At 41.0% G+C, this 16150-nt stretch overlaps 1 protein-coding gene across 4 annotated transcripts in view; it reads left to right on the forward strand.

Moving 5' to 3' along the window:
• agap1 (ArfGAP with GTPase domain, ankyrin repeat and PH domain 1) overlaps positions 1-16150 on the forward strand; it is a 133353-nt gene that overhangs the window by 91465 nt on the left and 25738 nt on the right. For all 4 annotated transcript variants that reach the window (XM_029133855.3, XM_029133865.3, XM_029133838.3 and 1 more), the window contains 2 exons: positions 1346-1510; positions 5990-6151. In XM_029133855.3, the coding sequence (XP_028989688.1) occupies positions 1346-1510; positions 5990-6151 (327 nt within the window). The remainder of the gene's footprint in view (positions 1-1345; positions 1511-5989; positions 6152-16150) is intronic.

Consider the following 16150-nt stretch of genomic DNA (forward strand, 5'->3'; position numbering starts at 1 on the left):
AGTTAATTAAGGTTTCCCCAGTGAGGGGTTTTAGTTTAGTCTGGCCCGTTCTTTAGTAGAGCGGGCCTGGTGCATTCACACTAATCACAAGCAGTGCAGGTGAGTTTGGTGGCATCTGGTGGGTGAACACTACCGCTGCCACCCAGCTCAGTGTTAGTGGGTCCCGGGGCAGACCATGTTTGTGAGAGTACATTTGTGACATTTGTATTTCCAGATGCTGATTTGATTATAGTGTTACACATCAATATCATATTGTGGTATTGTTTTGTTTTGCTGCTTTTTTAGCAACTGCAGTAGCATGTTGCATAAACTACTGTAAGACTGTGATATAACAGCAATTAGACGGTCATGGGTACATTTATTTTTAATTGTTTCATTAATTGCTGCTCCTGCTTCTTCTCCATAAAAGCAAGAATCTTTTATTTTGTCTGAGTCAATAAATATTAAGAAAGATTAAATAAAAAGCAGCATCAGACTAAAAGCCTTGAAAAACACAAAATACTTCTTATCACCTGAAGGAAGAGGTTGTAAAACAAAAGGTGGCCACACGAGTGCTCCTCTATTTGATGCACACCCACACATACATACAAACACAAAAGCAGCTTTTAAGAGGCAGCGTGTTAGATCACTCACACATGAAGCACACAGGGAAAAGGGAGCTAATAGCATGAATATTCAGTAAGCTGTACTATGTACTAATTATTGTCATGAATATTAATGCAATCAGAGTCCTGGCTCTGCACAGCAAGCACCAAGAAATGAGCTAAAATAAGGAAGGGAGGGGGGAGGCAGGGAGAGATGATTCACCCGGCTGTTACACTACGCAGCCACTCACTTAAGGGTTTGATTTAAGCAGCAAGCTTTTAAGAGGCTACCTTTTATTGCCCTCCTGTCTTTGTGTGTATGGTGTATGTGTTTGGATGCCTAGTATAGAAAAATAAAACGCTCCCTAAAAGTATCTTAAAAATTTCCAATTTGAGTCAGTTTTAAAGATTTTACAAAAACAATACTTAAGGGAAATCAGTGGGCTGAGATAACAGCTTTCCCATGCCTTTTGGGTTTTTAGTAAATCAAAGACAGCAGTACCTCTTCTTTAATTATTTAAATTATGCTTGATCATTTAAAATAAAGCTGCACAAATCCGTATTTTTATTTTGGCAGTGGAGGGCAGATACTCGCAATTAAATATCAGAATAGTTTTTGAATTATGGATTTCAGTAGGTATTAGTCAGACCTCAGTCAACCAATTTTCGATTGTTTCAGTTTCAGAAATTAGCCTGTGTGATCTCCATTGTTTCTTTGCTCTCACACTGAACTTTCACTGAACCTGGACTTCCTTCCTCAGGTTCAGTTACTAGCAGCTTATCTGCGTCTCAAGTGGCAAGTGGTGTCAGCTTGGTATCATTCAACAATCGTGGCATGGAAGGCATGCACCAGCGCTCCTACTCTGTATCCAGCGCTGACCAGTGGACTGACGCCACTGTCATCACCAACTCCGGAGTCTGCACAGGTAACTAAAAGCTTATTCAGTCCTTTAGCCACTTATTCAGTCCAAGACACCATCAACCTAATTACCTACCAGACTTTGATTCAACTAGATAAAATAAGGTGATTTTGAAAATACCCTGAATTGCCTGAGCTGCCAAATAAATGTTAAGCCTAAACATACAATTCCATAATAGCATCCCTCTGAATTTTACAATACCTCACTGTCTCATATTAAGCCACCTCCAGGGCCGCTAATGTTGCAAATTTACTGGTTATTATGCAATACAGTAATTACAGTAATTTAATTGTGAGTGTTAATGTGTGTACTGCCCAATATTACCCTATCTATAGAAACACATGCACAAAGTGACTGACAGATGTTGTCAAGGCGACTATGTGTTTATCTGCAACAGTAAGCTTTACTGACAGCTTTGTTGCGATTGTCGTGCCCTCCAGTCTTCATCAAATAGCGTTTAAAGCTGTGAAATGCTTTTGGTCGACTCCCAGCCCCCCACTGCGCACACGCACACACACACACACACACACACACACACACACACACACACACACACACACACACACACACACACACACACACACACACAAACACTTATTTACAGTATATGCATAGAAGACACTTAGCAGTTAACAAACAAAAAACAATTGTCCCACTCATACAAGATCACAGTTATGTTGGATGGCTCACCACTGCCACTGGGGTTCCCTCTTGCGTTTACACAACAGGCAGAATCCCAGCAGAAGAAATGTTCCACCGTTGAAATCAGGGACACAAACCAAGGAAAGAAAATGACCTGGCCTATATAGGCCAAAGAGGATTATAGTACTAATCTCACGCCTAAATACGTATTAACATATACATGTGTGCATTCTTACTGTTCTTTGAATAAACTGAACATATATTTTTTTTAAATATTAGCAGCAAACCATTGTTATAAACATCCTTTCAGCACCACTCTCAAATAAAACAGAAAGAAAGGGATTGTATTTAAGCACATTAATGTGAATGTTTTTATTTTCTTTAGACGTAACACATGAACTTTACACCTCATTAAATGCTATCATTAGCATATACACGCCACTAAGTAGCATAAGTAACTCACTCACCAGAGGTTCAAGAATCACACACAGACACTGCAGAATAAATGCAGGTCACACGGATCTTGTCGGTTCAAGTTTTGCGTTTGCGGAAACAGGGACACAGGAGTTCAGTGATGCGTAAAATCAAGCTAGAAACTAAGCAAGGCTCATGCAGCTACTAGGCCAAGCTAGCGTCGTATCAGCTAACAAGCATAACTCACTTTTCTCTCCGTATTTCTCGCAGACTATGCGATCTTCTCACCAATCCATGTTCAAAAACTTTGCTAAGCACAGCAGCAACAAGGAAAAGTGGATTGTCTGTCTCTCTTTCACAAAAGACTTTAACAATGTTCGGTGTGAAACTTTAGAACCCAGCCACCTCAGTATTGACTTTGCAATGACCTTGATGTCAGTGGCTTCTATCTCCTCTTTTGGTCAGCTTATTATGCCAGTGGGGTGCCTGATTGACCGGGAGGGTGTAGGTCTTGATCGCCCAGACCTTGTTCTTCCCCCTCAGCTGACTTCTTAGGATTTGCCTTACCCTTTGGAGGTATTTAGTGGTTGCTGTTGTCCTTGTGGCCTCTTCGTGATTACTGTTTGCCTGTGGGATTCCAAGGTATTTGTAGCGTTCCTCCACATCTGCTATCTTGCCATCTGGTAGATCTATCCCCTCAGTCCTGACTACCTTTCCTCTCCTTTCTGCCATCCGACCACACTTACCCAGTCTGAATGAAATTCCGATGTCTTGGCTGTACAGTATATCCCAGTGGTACAGTATGTATCAGCAAGTCGATATCTTGTTCACTCTTGGCATACAGCTTGATGTCATCCATGTAGAGGAGTTGGCTGATGGTTGCGTTATTCCGTAGTTGGTACTTGTAACCAGTCTTTGTAATGATCTGGCTCAGGGGGTTCAGGCCTATGCAGAAGAGCAGTGGGGACAGAGCATCTTTTTGGTATATGCTTCACTTGATGTTGACTTGGGCGATCAGTTTGAAGTTGGCCTCTAGGGTTATTTTCACTTTCCTATTGAGTTAGGATGAAGGTTTTGGAGTCCTGTTGATCTATAATAGTTCCAAACATTCCATGATCCATGTGTGAGGCATTAAGTCATAGGCTTTCTTGTAGTCAATCCACACAGTGCAGAGGTTGGTATATCTGGTCTTACAGTCTCGGGTGATCGCTTTGTCTACCAGTAGCTCGTGTTTTGCCCCCCTGGTGTTACTACCAATTTCTTTCTGGGCACTGCTCATGTATTGATCCATATGCCTGCTCATATTGGCTTCTATGATGTCTGACAGGAGCCTCCATGTTGTGCAGGTTATTGGGAGGTAGTTGAATGGGACTGCTCCCTTCTGGGGGTCCTTCAGGTTCAGGACTGTTCGGCCTTCCATTAACCATTCAGGGTGAGTTCTGTCCATTAATAGCATCTTCATTTGTGCCGCCAGGCGCTCATGGAGTGAGGTTGGCTTCTTCAACCAGTAAGCATGGATCATGTCAGGGCCTGGTGTTGTCCAGTTCTTCATACCTGAGACTTTCTCTCGGATGTCTGTCATTGTGATGGTTACTGAATCTTCTTCAGAAAGGTTGCTGTGGTCTTCTCTTAAGTCCAGCAGCCACTTGGCATTGCTGTTATGTGATGCCTTCTTCAGCCATCCGCCTTTCAAGTACGGTCCATAGGGAGCCCACCAGGAGAAGCCCCCACGCCCAGAGAGGAACCCACCCCTAGTTCACCACCCCCATAAGAGGTGAGTGGGGCCTACCCCATCGGCCCGAACATATCCCCTGGCACCACATCGGGCCAGCAACATGAGGCCAGCAATTGGTGGGGTCGGCAAAGGAGACCATCCAGATCCATGTACCCATTGTGGAAAACGGACCCCCCACATCCCAACCACACCACATACATAGACACACATATACACACACACACAGAACTCACACTACCGACTACCACAAACACACCCACAAACATCTACTCAGTAAAACGTGAACTCATGCTCTCTCCGATACATGCTCACACCCACACCATTCGCTTATCTCATTTATGCGGAGGGTAGGTCTCTGGCCCGCTGCCCATGTGGCCCAGGCAGGGTCTGCAGTGCCTCCCCAAGAACTAAAAACTGCAGAACATCCTACTTTTCAGTAGCCCCAGTCCCTCCATCAGTAGGACACCTCTCACAGACTTAAGTGAATGAGTGTGGAGTGATGTAGTTGGGAAGCAAGGCACCGGGGTCCACAGAGCCAGGTTCCAGACTAGCTCTGCTCCCCATCCCACAGCCCCCTGCAGTCCCCCAGCTAGGAAGAGATGAGCCAGACCCAGGACCGCAGTACTACTGCCCAAGCACCACAAGCAGCACAGCCTCACCCCTCTATTACACTTGCACAACCCCCCAACGCGGTCCAACATGGGTAGCACAGGCAGTTCCCCATCTGAGCAGGGGCAGCGTCCCAGGGGGGAGACACCCCTCCGGACACATGCCGGACACAGGGTGGATGGAGACCGGAGAGACTCCAAAGTCTCTCCGTTCTGGAGACTGGAGATCGGCCCAGATCTGGGGTATATTTAAACAATATACAATAGCCCTTCCTTTAACACCATAGTAACTCTGCCCACCTGTGTAGCTTTGTATCTATTGTGCTGTTGTTGAAGTATTAAAGGTTTTCTTATTTTATCTTATATCTGTCTGGTTTTTGAACCGCACAGTCTCGGATCGCAAGACTCTACCACCAATAATGAGAATCACTGAGAATCAGGGTAGCTCTCCCAAGGCTAGCAGCACTGTGGCTGACCACACACTTTCCTCATTCTTAAAAAATAGAAATAAGTAGCTGTTGTCTTAGACAACACAATAGTGTATGCTCCCATATACAGTACAGCAATCAATTTTTGACAGTGCTGTTTTACAGAGAAATATTTAACAATGCATTCCCCCTTGATGATATTAGAAATACATGTAAGCATATGAATATGTGAATGTGGGGGGCAAGTCTCCAAACATTAATCTATAAATGCTCTGTATGATTTTGATTTAGTAATACTATTGAAGTCTTTTGAAAAGTGACAGTTTAAGTTTCTTCTGCTTTTCCATTAGTGTGTATTCTACAACTTAGTGGGTGACGTTGTCACTTAAAGCATAAGTCAGCAAAATTAAAAAATGTTTTCCTTGTCACTACAGCCATCATTGCTTAGGTAAGTTTCTTGGAGCTGGATAATGCACACAAAAATCTATAGTCTACAGAGCAGTCTATAGAGCAACACGTACAGTATAAAAAACGAGTAAGGGTGCATACTTCACGCAAGTCAGACCGTATTCGTACCGTATCGTAATGAAATTAACCTTCCACTTCTATAGAATTTTCAAAAGGTCATGAAGGTATTTATGTTTGTTTATGTTACAAGAAACGGGCCTGGGAGACCCAGTCTGCTCCAGTCCCAGTATCTCCAGCACCACCAGTCCTAAAATGGAGCCTCCACCGTCGCCACATGCAAACCGCAAAAAGCACAGACGGAAGAAGAGCACCAGCAACTTCAAAGCGGATGGCCTCTCTAATACTGCGGAAGGTAACTCTATCTCCTCACACTTCATTTTTCCCACTCAGCAACTCCAACGTCCTTAAACAAAATACAATCTTGTGTAAATCTTGCGAAGCAGGGATGTGATATGTTCTAAAGTGCAAACTAAACTAATCAGGCCTTCTCCATGATTACTGTGAAACCATCAACAAATGTTTTTTTTTGTCAGACTTAGTTACTATAGATGTTCTAAAACATCATTTAGTTCTACTAATAATAATAGTCCTTTCTGACATTGTGTGTGACATACTGTATGATGAATAATGAAATTTGTCCTCTGCATTTAACCCATCTTCTGGGGGAGCAGTGGGCTGCCACACAGGGGGTTCGGGGTGTGAAGTGTCTTACAGTACTCAAGGACACACCTATGACTATTCTATTCCATCCCTCCATCTATTTTCGACCGCTTATCTTGAGCCAGGTCGTGGGGGCAGCATTCTAAGCAAAGAGCCCCAGACTTCCCTCTTCCCGGACACTTCCTCTAGCTCTTCTTGAAGTAGAAAAGTGTTCCCAGGCCAGCCGAGAGACATAGTCTCTCCATCATGTTCTGGGTGTTCCCCAGGGCCTCCTGCCTGTGGGAAATGCCCGGAACACCTCCCCACTTCCTGGGGCCTGGACTCGACAACAAAGTCTATCATGGACCTCCGGCCTAGGGTGTCTTGGTGCCATTTGCACACACCCTTATGTTCAAAAATGGTCTTAGTAATGGCAAGACTGTCTAACACAGAAGTCCAATAACTAGTGCTGGGCAGCGATTAAAACACTTAATCGCTTTGTCTGCAATAGTTTTCTGTGATTAACGCATTAATATGAGAAGCATTCAGTAACAAATTCAAAAGTAGTATATTGCACAATTTTATTTTAAAACTACTCTCTGGTGAGAGCAGCAGTTAGTTCACGTTGTAATGCCATCGATTATATAGTCGTCTCCTTTTCATACGACTCGTGTATTCTTGATTGAGTGCTGCCATTAGTTGCAATTCTTTTAACGTTCCTCAGACCGACATCTAACACTAACTGGCCTGCAGCTTGTTTGCTAACCACTTGGTTGGAAATTTCGGGTTCTTTTAACTGACTTGGACTTTCAATCGGACTTAACTTTCAATCAGTAAAGTGAACAAATTATTTCAAGTCATTCATTCATTTTGTTCATTTACAGCAGGTAGCGCTGTGGGCGTTGTAATAATGGTCGCGGTTCTCAAACACTATATACCATAGACAACATGGTTTGCTTCAGCGGACAAATTATAATCACAAAATGCCACAAGCGATTCAAAACATGTGAAAACCTAGCAAATACACACCACATTAACGTGACTTATGTCCTGCATCTTCCCTGTCATTGTTGTTTAACAGCCCAACAGTCGCTGTGTAGCGGTCACATGGTCAAAGAACGAATGAATGAATGATCCTTAAAGATCCATATGAACGAATCAGGAACGAACTGGAGCACTTACTGCTCGGTACAGAGCCTGATCAGCTGTCACATGACAAGTAAACGAACGAACGATCCATATGAACGAATTCCAATAGAACTGTAGTACTCAGTGCTCGCCACAGCGCCTGAGCTGTGAACGATGAATGTGAATGATGACACAGCCCGAGCTGCCTTTTACATGAAGGCTGTTAGTGAACAAGTGAAAGTAAAACTTATTTTAACAATTAGTGAAATTTTTAAAGCAAACTTTAAAGCTAAATTTGAAAATATACTAAAATATTTACCTGGTGCATTGGTGCATATATCTGTCCAAAACGTGACATCATCATTATTATTATTATTATTATATTTTATGATTGTGGCAGAGTATACAGGACCTCAAAATCAACCTGTTAATGTAATGTTCAAAAGTATTGATTTACTATACAAAAACACTTTACATTATATACACAATAAAACTACACACATCTACAAGAATCAAAGAACACTAATTATGATTCCAGGAATAAATAATGCATGTTGACAAATAAATAAATAAATGCCAGAAATCAGACATCATTAATTTCCTTGTTTATCAGTCCACATAGCACCATAGATGAGCCACAGCTGACAAAAGAACGCATGTTCCGTAAGGATTCGTAGGAACAAATGAGAAACGAACTGGAGCGCCTGCTGCTTGCCACAGAGCCTGCACGGCTCTGCTGTCATGTGACAAAAGAACGACTAATTGAGTAAGGACGCTCAGTTGAGTAAGTCCTGAACGAATCATTTATATTTCCTGTCCTACTGACTGAACTTAAGCAGCAGCTGCCATGTGGCAAGAGAAGGTACTGCATGGAACTAATCGAGTCGTACAATGAGAGGACTCGTTTATCCCAAGTCATAGAAAAGATTAGTTCATATTGAACGAATCGTTCACGAACTACACATCACTTTTAGTTAACCACTTACTGCCTACTGTACTTCGAAAGTCAAGTTTTTGTGATGGAAGCCCTATCTTCTGGTTGTACCCTGAAATTGTGTTATTGGTGCTTAAAATGGGGGTGTCTGCATTGGAATATTCCCACTCCAACAAAAGCGGAAGGAAGGAAGGGGTGTCGCTGAATAACGTCTGACAAGCACCTCGTGTGATGGGAAAGGTGCGACTCAGTCGACTAATACATGTAGATGTCTTTCTGTTTGTGTACTTTTACCAACCTTCAGTTGAATTCAGTTCATTTATATAAAACTAATTCACAACAAATATATAAAAAAAAACAACCTGAGCAAGTGTTTCAATTTATAAATTAATGAATAAATTCCAAATATCATTTAATGTGTACATATACAATACATCTAAAGTATATACATTCATTCAAGTTTTCAAAAAAGTAATTTATTATTTCAATTTTTTTTTCATTAATCGATTAATCTTTCGATTAATCTTAAAATATTATGTGATTGTTGTGATATAAAAAAATTCAAAAGCCGCATATTGAGATTAACTGTGTATAGTCCATCCATCCATCCATTTTCCAAGCCACTTATTCCCATATGTGGGGTCATGGGGGTGCTGGAGCCTAACCCAGCTGGCTATGGGCGAGAGGCAGGGTACACCCTGGACGGGTCGCTAGTCCATCGCAGGGCAACACAGAGATAGACAACCATTCACACACACACACTCACACACTATGGGCAATGGAGAGAGGCCAATTAACCCAATGCACGTCTTTGGGCTGTGGGAGGAAGCTGGAGAATAAAAAATAAAAGAGAACCCACGCAAACACAGGGAGAACGTGCAAACTCCACACAGAAAGGCACCAGGGCCGCCTCCAGGAATCGAACCAGAACCTTCTAGCTGTGAGGCGACGGTGCCACCCACCACACCACCGTGCCACCCACCACACCACCACCGTGCCACCCTCTGTGTATAGTCCATTGTTTAAATAATAAAGCATGTATAATACCCAAAATATAAATAAACAAAGCGAGCAAGAATAGAGTTTTGCTCAGTTATAAAGATATGCAGCAAGCTCCTGACAACCTCACTGAATGTCTTTGGCTATGGGAAGAATCCAGAGAATATACACAAAGACACATATGTAAACTCCACACATTAAGACACCTGGGCCCCTTCTGGCTGTGAGGCAACAGTGCTCACCATTGAAAACTGTATCAATTTAATGCTGCTTTCAGATTTAGATTTAGATATGTCTCACTTTGCACAGTTGTAGTTTGAGCTGTTCTATGGTTGCGGCATTCATCCCTTTGTGGCGAACAAGATGGCTGCGCAGCCACTTGACGCTCACTAGTAAAGGCAGAGCAAATCTAGTGTCCTCAAGTCAGCAAACTAACTTTTTACACAATACCACTTCATGAAACGTTCCTGACTTCACATGAATACAAATCATTTACTATTGCTGCTACATCTGTGACACCAGTGTGTATTTCTCTCATTTGATTGTTTATAACTGTAGTATTTCCAAGTTACAAGCTGAGCTTTGCATAACTTGCAGGTTACCGTCTCCTTTGCTGTATAAAACACTCCCATGGAGGAATTGGAATGCAAACTTTCTCCTGCTGCTGGTTGATCTGTTCTGTTTTCGACGGGATGTAAAACAAAAGTGGCTGCGTTATGTTGCTTGCACTGTAAACTGAGCAGCCCTATCAATAATATGGATTTGTTGTTGTAGACCTATTTGTGACTTTACACACACCACTTTCCCGTTTACCATCACATGTCTCTTCATCAGAGATATCGAGCAGCTGACAATTGGCTGTCTGAGTGACAAATACTGTAGGTGCTACAACTCCTTTTTATCTTTTTCATTTTATTTGTAATTATTTAATTTTGTTTTGTCCTATTTTCTCTCAATTTGCCTCTCCAAGTTATGTTTTTCTTGAAGTTTCCTTTTTATTTATTTTTTCTCTCGTGTCCATTCCCTTCTCTTCCCTTCACGTTTTTACTTTTACCTTTCTTATTTTTATTCTCATCTCATGTCCATTCCCTTGTCCTCTCTTTGTTTAATTTACTTTTACTTCTTTACCTTAACTTTTCTTGTTTATCTCCTATTCCTTTGACTTAATATTCTTTAACCTTTTTAATCCTTTATATCATTTTAGCTTTCCCACCTTTTTTCATAAATTTCTGCTTCTGCCTTTTCTTCTGAATTCTATTTTTTTTTTCTAATTCCATTTTCCGTGACTACTCAGGCTCTGTCAGTGTTATCTACAGTTACTTCTTTTTTAATTTTAACCTTTTTATTAAACACTTTCCCTGATTTCAGATGCTCCCTGAGTCCCTTGACTTGCCTCCTAATTATTCAGCCCAAGAAACTTAAGTGAAGTATTATAAATAATCCACCATATTGAAATCTTTTATCAGCTGTGTCACTTTCATTATTCAAAAAGCGATTAGTAACAGTCTTCCCAATTTAGCCATTAAGAACTCAGCGTGCTCAGCCTGCTCACTGCCTGTCACACTGGGTGGGCAGGTGAAGTATCTTCATGTCGGAGCGAGGTCTAGAGTTATTCATGAGGGGGAACCGCCCTCTGCAGCTGAGCTGTAAAGGTAGGGCCAGGCCAATGGCATGCTCGAACACACACACACACACACACACACACACACACACACACACACACACACACACACACACACACACACACACACACACACACACACCCTTGCGGTGATATAAAAGTGAGGCCCCACCATTGACCTAATGCCTTTCCTAGTCCCTTACCCTAACCATCAATTAAAGGCAGACATCTAGCTCTTGCTCTAATCCTAACCAAACCTCAATTCTAACCTTAGCCCTAAAATCACATCTTGACCCTCAAAAAGGCCTTTAAAGTTGTGGGCCCAGCCCAAAGCCCCGCAAGTGGCCATAGAGTCCCACTTTGGTAAAAAAGAAAAAAGAAAAGGCTATAGGGCCATACTTTGATGTAACTGCAAAGACAGACACGCGCGCGAGCTGAATTCAACTTCTTCAAGCGTAAATGGACTCAGTTGTTTGATTCCTCTGTCTTTGATTATTGTAGTGTATGCTCTAATAGCTGTATTTTTATGTCAATTGAAGATACAAGTTATTTCTATAGGCTTACAGTATGCTGCCTTGTCACTGTTTTTTCTGACATCTTCCTCATGTTGGAAACAGCTGCTTCCAACAGCAGTTATTTTATCAGTATAAAGCATCTAAAGCCTTAGGACCTTGTAATCATGAATACAAAGTCATATTTTTACATTTAGTTCTATGATAGCTTCTTTAAAAAATCCAACAAACACACTTGAGTCAGGTTCATTCTTGGTTAAAACAGCCTCACTTTTAAAGAGCTGGTGGAAAGGTAAGAGACACAGGAAGGACGGTTGGATCCACAACTATTCATTGTAGACACAAAGGTCTGAGTCTGATCATATCTGTACAGTAGATAAGAAGAGTTAGAAAGAAAGAAAGGGAGAAGCACCACTACTAGAGAAGCAAGACAACGTTAGTTAAACGTAGGACAATTATGGGACGTTATTGGATAGAATGAATAAATGGAAATAAGAGAGCTCGGTCTATGAAGCAAGTCCCCCTGCAGTCTGTCAGTCAAGAGGGTTTCTATGATTACCAATCATTGCCAGTTACCTGAACCCTCTCTAACTATAATTTTTATCAAAAAGGAAGGTTTTAAGGTTGGTCATTAAAGTGGAGAATGCGTCTGCATTACCATGCGGGTTTTCCTGGCAGTGCAGAGAAGCTAATGTAGGAAAAATGTGATTTCTTTTTCCCATCAGATCTCTGGCTGCAGCATTATGTATTACTGTAGCTGTTGGCTTTGTAAAGAGCTGTTAGGACATTCTACAGTATGAATATAGAGTTACAGTAGCCCAGCCTAGAGGTATCAAATGCATGAAACACTTCTGACAGAGAATGCTCCTAATTTATACAGTCAAAAAAAAGTCATGCCTAAAACTCGGACTTTATGTAATTTAATTACATGTAAATTGTCATTTCATCACATAAATACTAAGTAAGAGGTGACAATGTAAAGTCAGTCAGGTTAGGGTTATGCCGTTAAATAAAGTATTACATGAAGTTAATGCAATTTTACCTGTAAACCTTGTTTATGTGAAATAATTACATAAAATAAGAGAAGTCATACCTCAATGATTGACCTGTTCCCTCACTGCAGGTGAGCAGCCACATACTGTATGGGGCTCGCTTCAGGAACTAGTGTAAAGTTTCTTACTTAAGGGGTTTAAACCTGAAACCTCCTATAGGCTGTTTCAGAAGGTTCTTTAACTTCCTAGACCCCATCATTTTGGGTAGGTCAAATGAGCCATTAAAGCCTTTTCAATTCTTTTCAGGAATTGAAGTGGAATTAGAGAAATAAATCAAATAAAATCAAGTCAGGATCTGGTTTCAAATCAAATAAATCAAAACAATTTTGATGATATTCTAATTATATGACCAGAACCTGTACAAACAAGACCATTGTCTGAAGGTATGAGACTCATACAGGTACAGTATAAAGATTACCTGGTGGTTACATACTGTAGGGGCGATTGCATATTGTGACTAGCTTTTTTTTCAATAACGCAACCTTAAAAGCCTGTGGACACCTTATTCATTAAATGGTCTGTGTATAAATATAGTGCAATCAGAATTATAAAATAACAGGTTCTACGTTGCTCACTTCAGTATCATGGAATTGTCTTTCTCTGGAAGTTAACTGACATTACGGAGGCACGTCAGTTAACTCCCATACTTCAAATCCCACATTAATATCTATTTAGGCCTTCCTACAGTCTGAGTTGTAGAAAGGTCGATACAGTTTACAGGAAAGTTATGATGTTATGACCATTGCCCATTTACTTAGTTGCTTCCTCTTCTAATACTTTAATTAATATTTTTTTATGTATTTAAAAAATTGTTAAAATTATTCATATACTAAACTGTATTTAACAGTTCTTTACGATTTAGTGCTGGATGCCAGACCACAAGAGATGTTGACAGGTTTAGTTTGTTGCTCTTGTTGCATTTTTTAAGTCTCACTGTATCGTGACACCGATGGTATGAGCACACTGAAGATTCACAATGCAACCACAGACTGTAACAGTGACTAAAAGCGCATGCACAGTGTAAACATCTCGGCCATATTCAGCAGCAGTAAGCCGATTAAAAATTCACAAATTAGCTTCACAGTTGCTTAAGCTGCAGGTTTCAAAGTCCTTAAAAAAATTAGCATCTTATATTCCAGAAATTACGGTAAATGTTATTTATTTTAGTCATTATCAGAATTTTCTTAAACTGTCTTGTTTTTTTATAAACGTTTGTGTTTATGAAAGCATCACATTCAATAACACTTGAATCTTTTTTCTGACTATCTACAGATATTTTTTTACAGAGACTCCAGAAAAATTTGCTACAGCATTTTTCAGGTTATTAATGTTGGAAAAGGCTGCAAATAATATGGAGAGTAATGACCTGTGTCGGAAAGCAATACTGTGTGTGGTGACATTTGAGGCTTTTAATTTGTGTTTTCCGAAGCCCACTTTTGTCTCCCTCATGCCTCCCTTCTCATTGCACCCACCGTCCAGCTTATCATGCGCGCACACACACACACACACACACACACACACACACACACACACACACACACACACACACACACACACACACACACACACACACACACACACACACACACACACACACCCTACTTCAACACCTAGGACCTCAGATGATAGACTTGTATGCATGTCTCGGCACCGCCCTCCAACTCACCCCCGCTTGCGTCTTGTAAATGCTGTATATTTGGTTTGTTCTTTTTCTGCTGCTAAAGGTTGCTAGTGTCAGAGTTCACAAATTGCCTCGGTGCCACCTCTCTGTATGAATGTCACCAACAGTAGCCGAAAGCAGTAGCAGTAATTACCAATACAGTGCAGGTGACTCGCTGTGTGTTTGTACTCTCATGCAAAGGTTTAGTTCTATGCACTTATTTTACACTGAAAGCTGAGCATCTTAAAATTAGCATTTTTATATAATTCACAGACTCACCTTTTTACGTGTAGGCAAAAGCTACTGATTGCAAAACATATTGAGGTAGAGGGGTTTCAGAGTAATACTGGGTAGAGGGAGTGGTTGCTTAGTTGCACAGCCTAATGCCCCCCTCATTTTGTTCATTAGCCACAACAATGCACTTGGTCAGTATGCAGCATTTAAATCCAGGAACAGCATTTAATTCAGGCTCTTTCTGGATTGTTAGTTTCCATAATTGTCAACCCCCTCCACTCCCTTGAAAACAGAGAATCATGGGAATTTAATTATGATGGGATTCTTGCTCTTGACCCTGAGGCAGTCAACCAGAGCTTGATGGGTGGGCTGTGGTGTAGACCCAGAAGCTACTAAAACAGTCTGTGACTATCACTCTCATTCTGTATTATGAAAAATTTTAATATACAGTATGTTTTAGTGCCTGAACTTACCCTTTTATTTACAAATAAAAACATGCTTCAGAGACTTCCTACATACATTTATTAAAGGCCCCTTCTGTCATTTATATTGTGACATACTGACTTTGATCATGAGGCTTTTTAAACTGATCTTGTCATTCTCAATGGAGTTGCATATAGTTTACGAGTCTACGTGCATCTGGAATACGAATACAAGCCCAGTGGTAGGTGTTGCAACTATTGGTGATTGGTGAAAGTGTATGTATAAGTGTAAGTGTATGATTAGTACGTGCACTTTTGAGACTCCATTGCAACTTTAACAAACTTTTCGAGACTTTAAATGCAAGTGTACCTGAAGCTGCTTAACGTATTAATTTTAACAACTGTGATGACAGTTGTCCATCACAGTTGCCATTAGTCACACAAGAGAGGACATTGATGCTGACATGTATGATGCCCTGGGGTTCCAGTTTGACGGAAATTTCTAATAAAGAAGCTGAAGGGGGAGAGTTGTCTTTTGTGGAAATTATTGTAATAGCAGAGAAAAATAAAAGATAATGTGAACAGCAATTCAAAACCCAGCTACGGAGATCAGAACATACACCACGGCCTTGGGTTCAGGGAGCCAGATAGTCAGTCAATCAGTAGCTAACTGATCTGGTCAAAATAATCTGCAGGGAGAGTTGGAAAACTAGCAGGAAAGCAGCCCTTGAGGACTGCTCCGGAACACCCCTACCCTATTCCATACTGTTCTGCCTCAGCATTGTGAGTCTTGTATTATAAGGTGTTCTGTAATTTATTTGTATTCATCTTTAGTGGAGAAACAATGCCTCACATCTACTGTAGTGTTGTGCGATGGAATCCGGTATATTTACATGGCTCTCTGGTTCATGTTAATACACTCCTATTGTGTTAGAAATGGACTCTACTTATTTCACATTTTGCTACTTTATCCAATCCGGTCTAAGAACGATCTGTTTCGAATTTCCATTATTGTCTACAAAGACAGTAATAGACCCCTAACAGAACCACTTGTGGTCCCGCCCAGACAAAAAGTGGAGCAAGACAGTAGAACTTTATGGTTTACTTTTATTGTAAATGGACTGGTGCCGGCACCGCTACCTAAATGTTT

This window comes from Betta splendens, chromosome 2, assembly GCF_900634795.4.
Source record: "Betta splendens chromosome 2, fBetSpl5.4, whole genome shotgun sequence".
Lineage (NCBI taxonomy): Eukaryota > Metazoa > Chordata > Actinopteri > Anabantiformes > Osphronemidae > Betta > Betta splendens.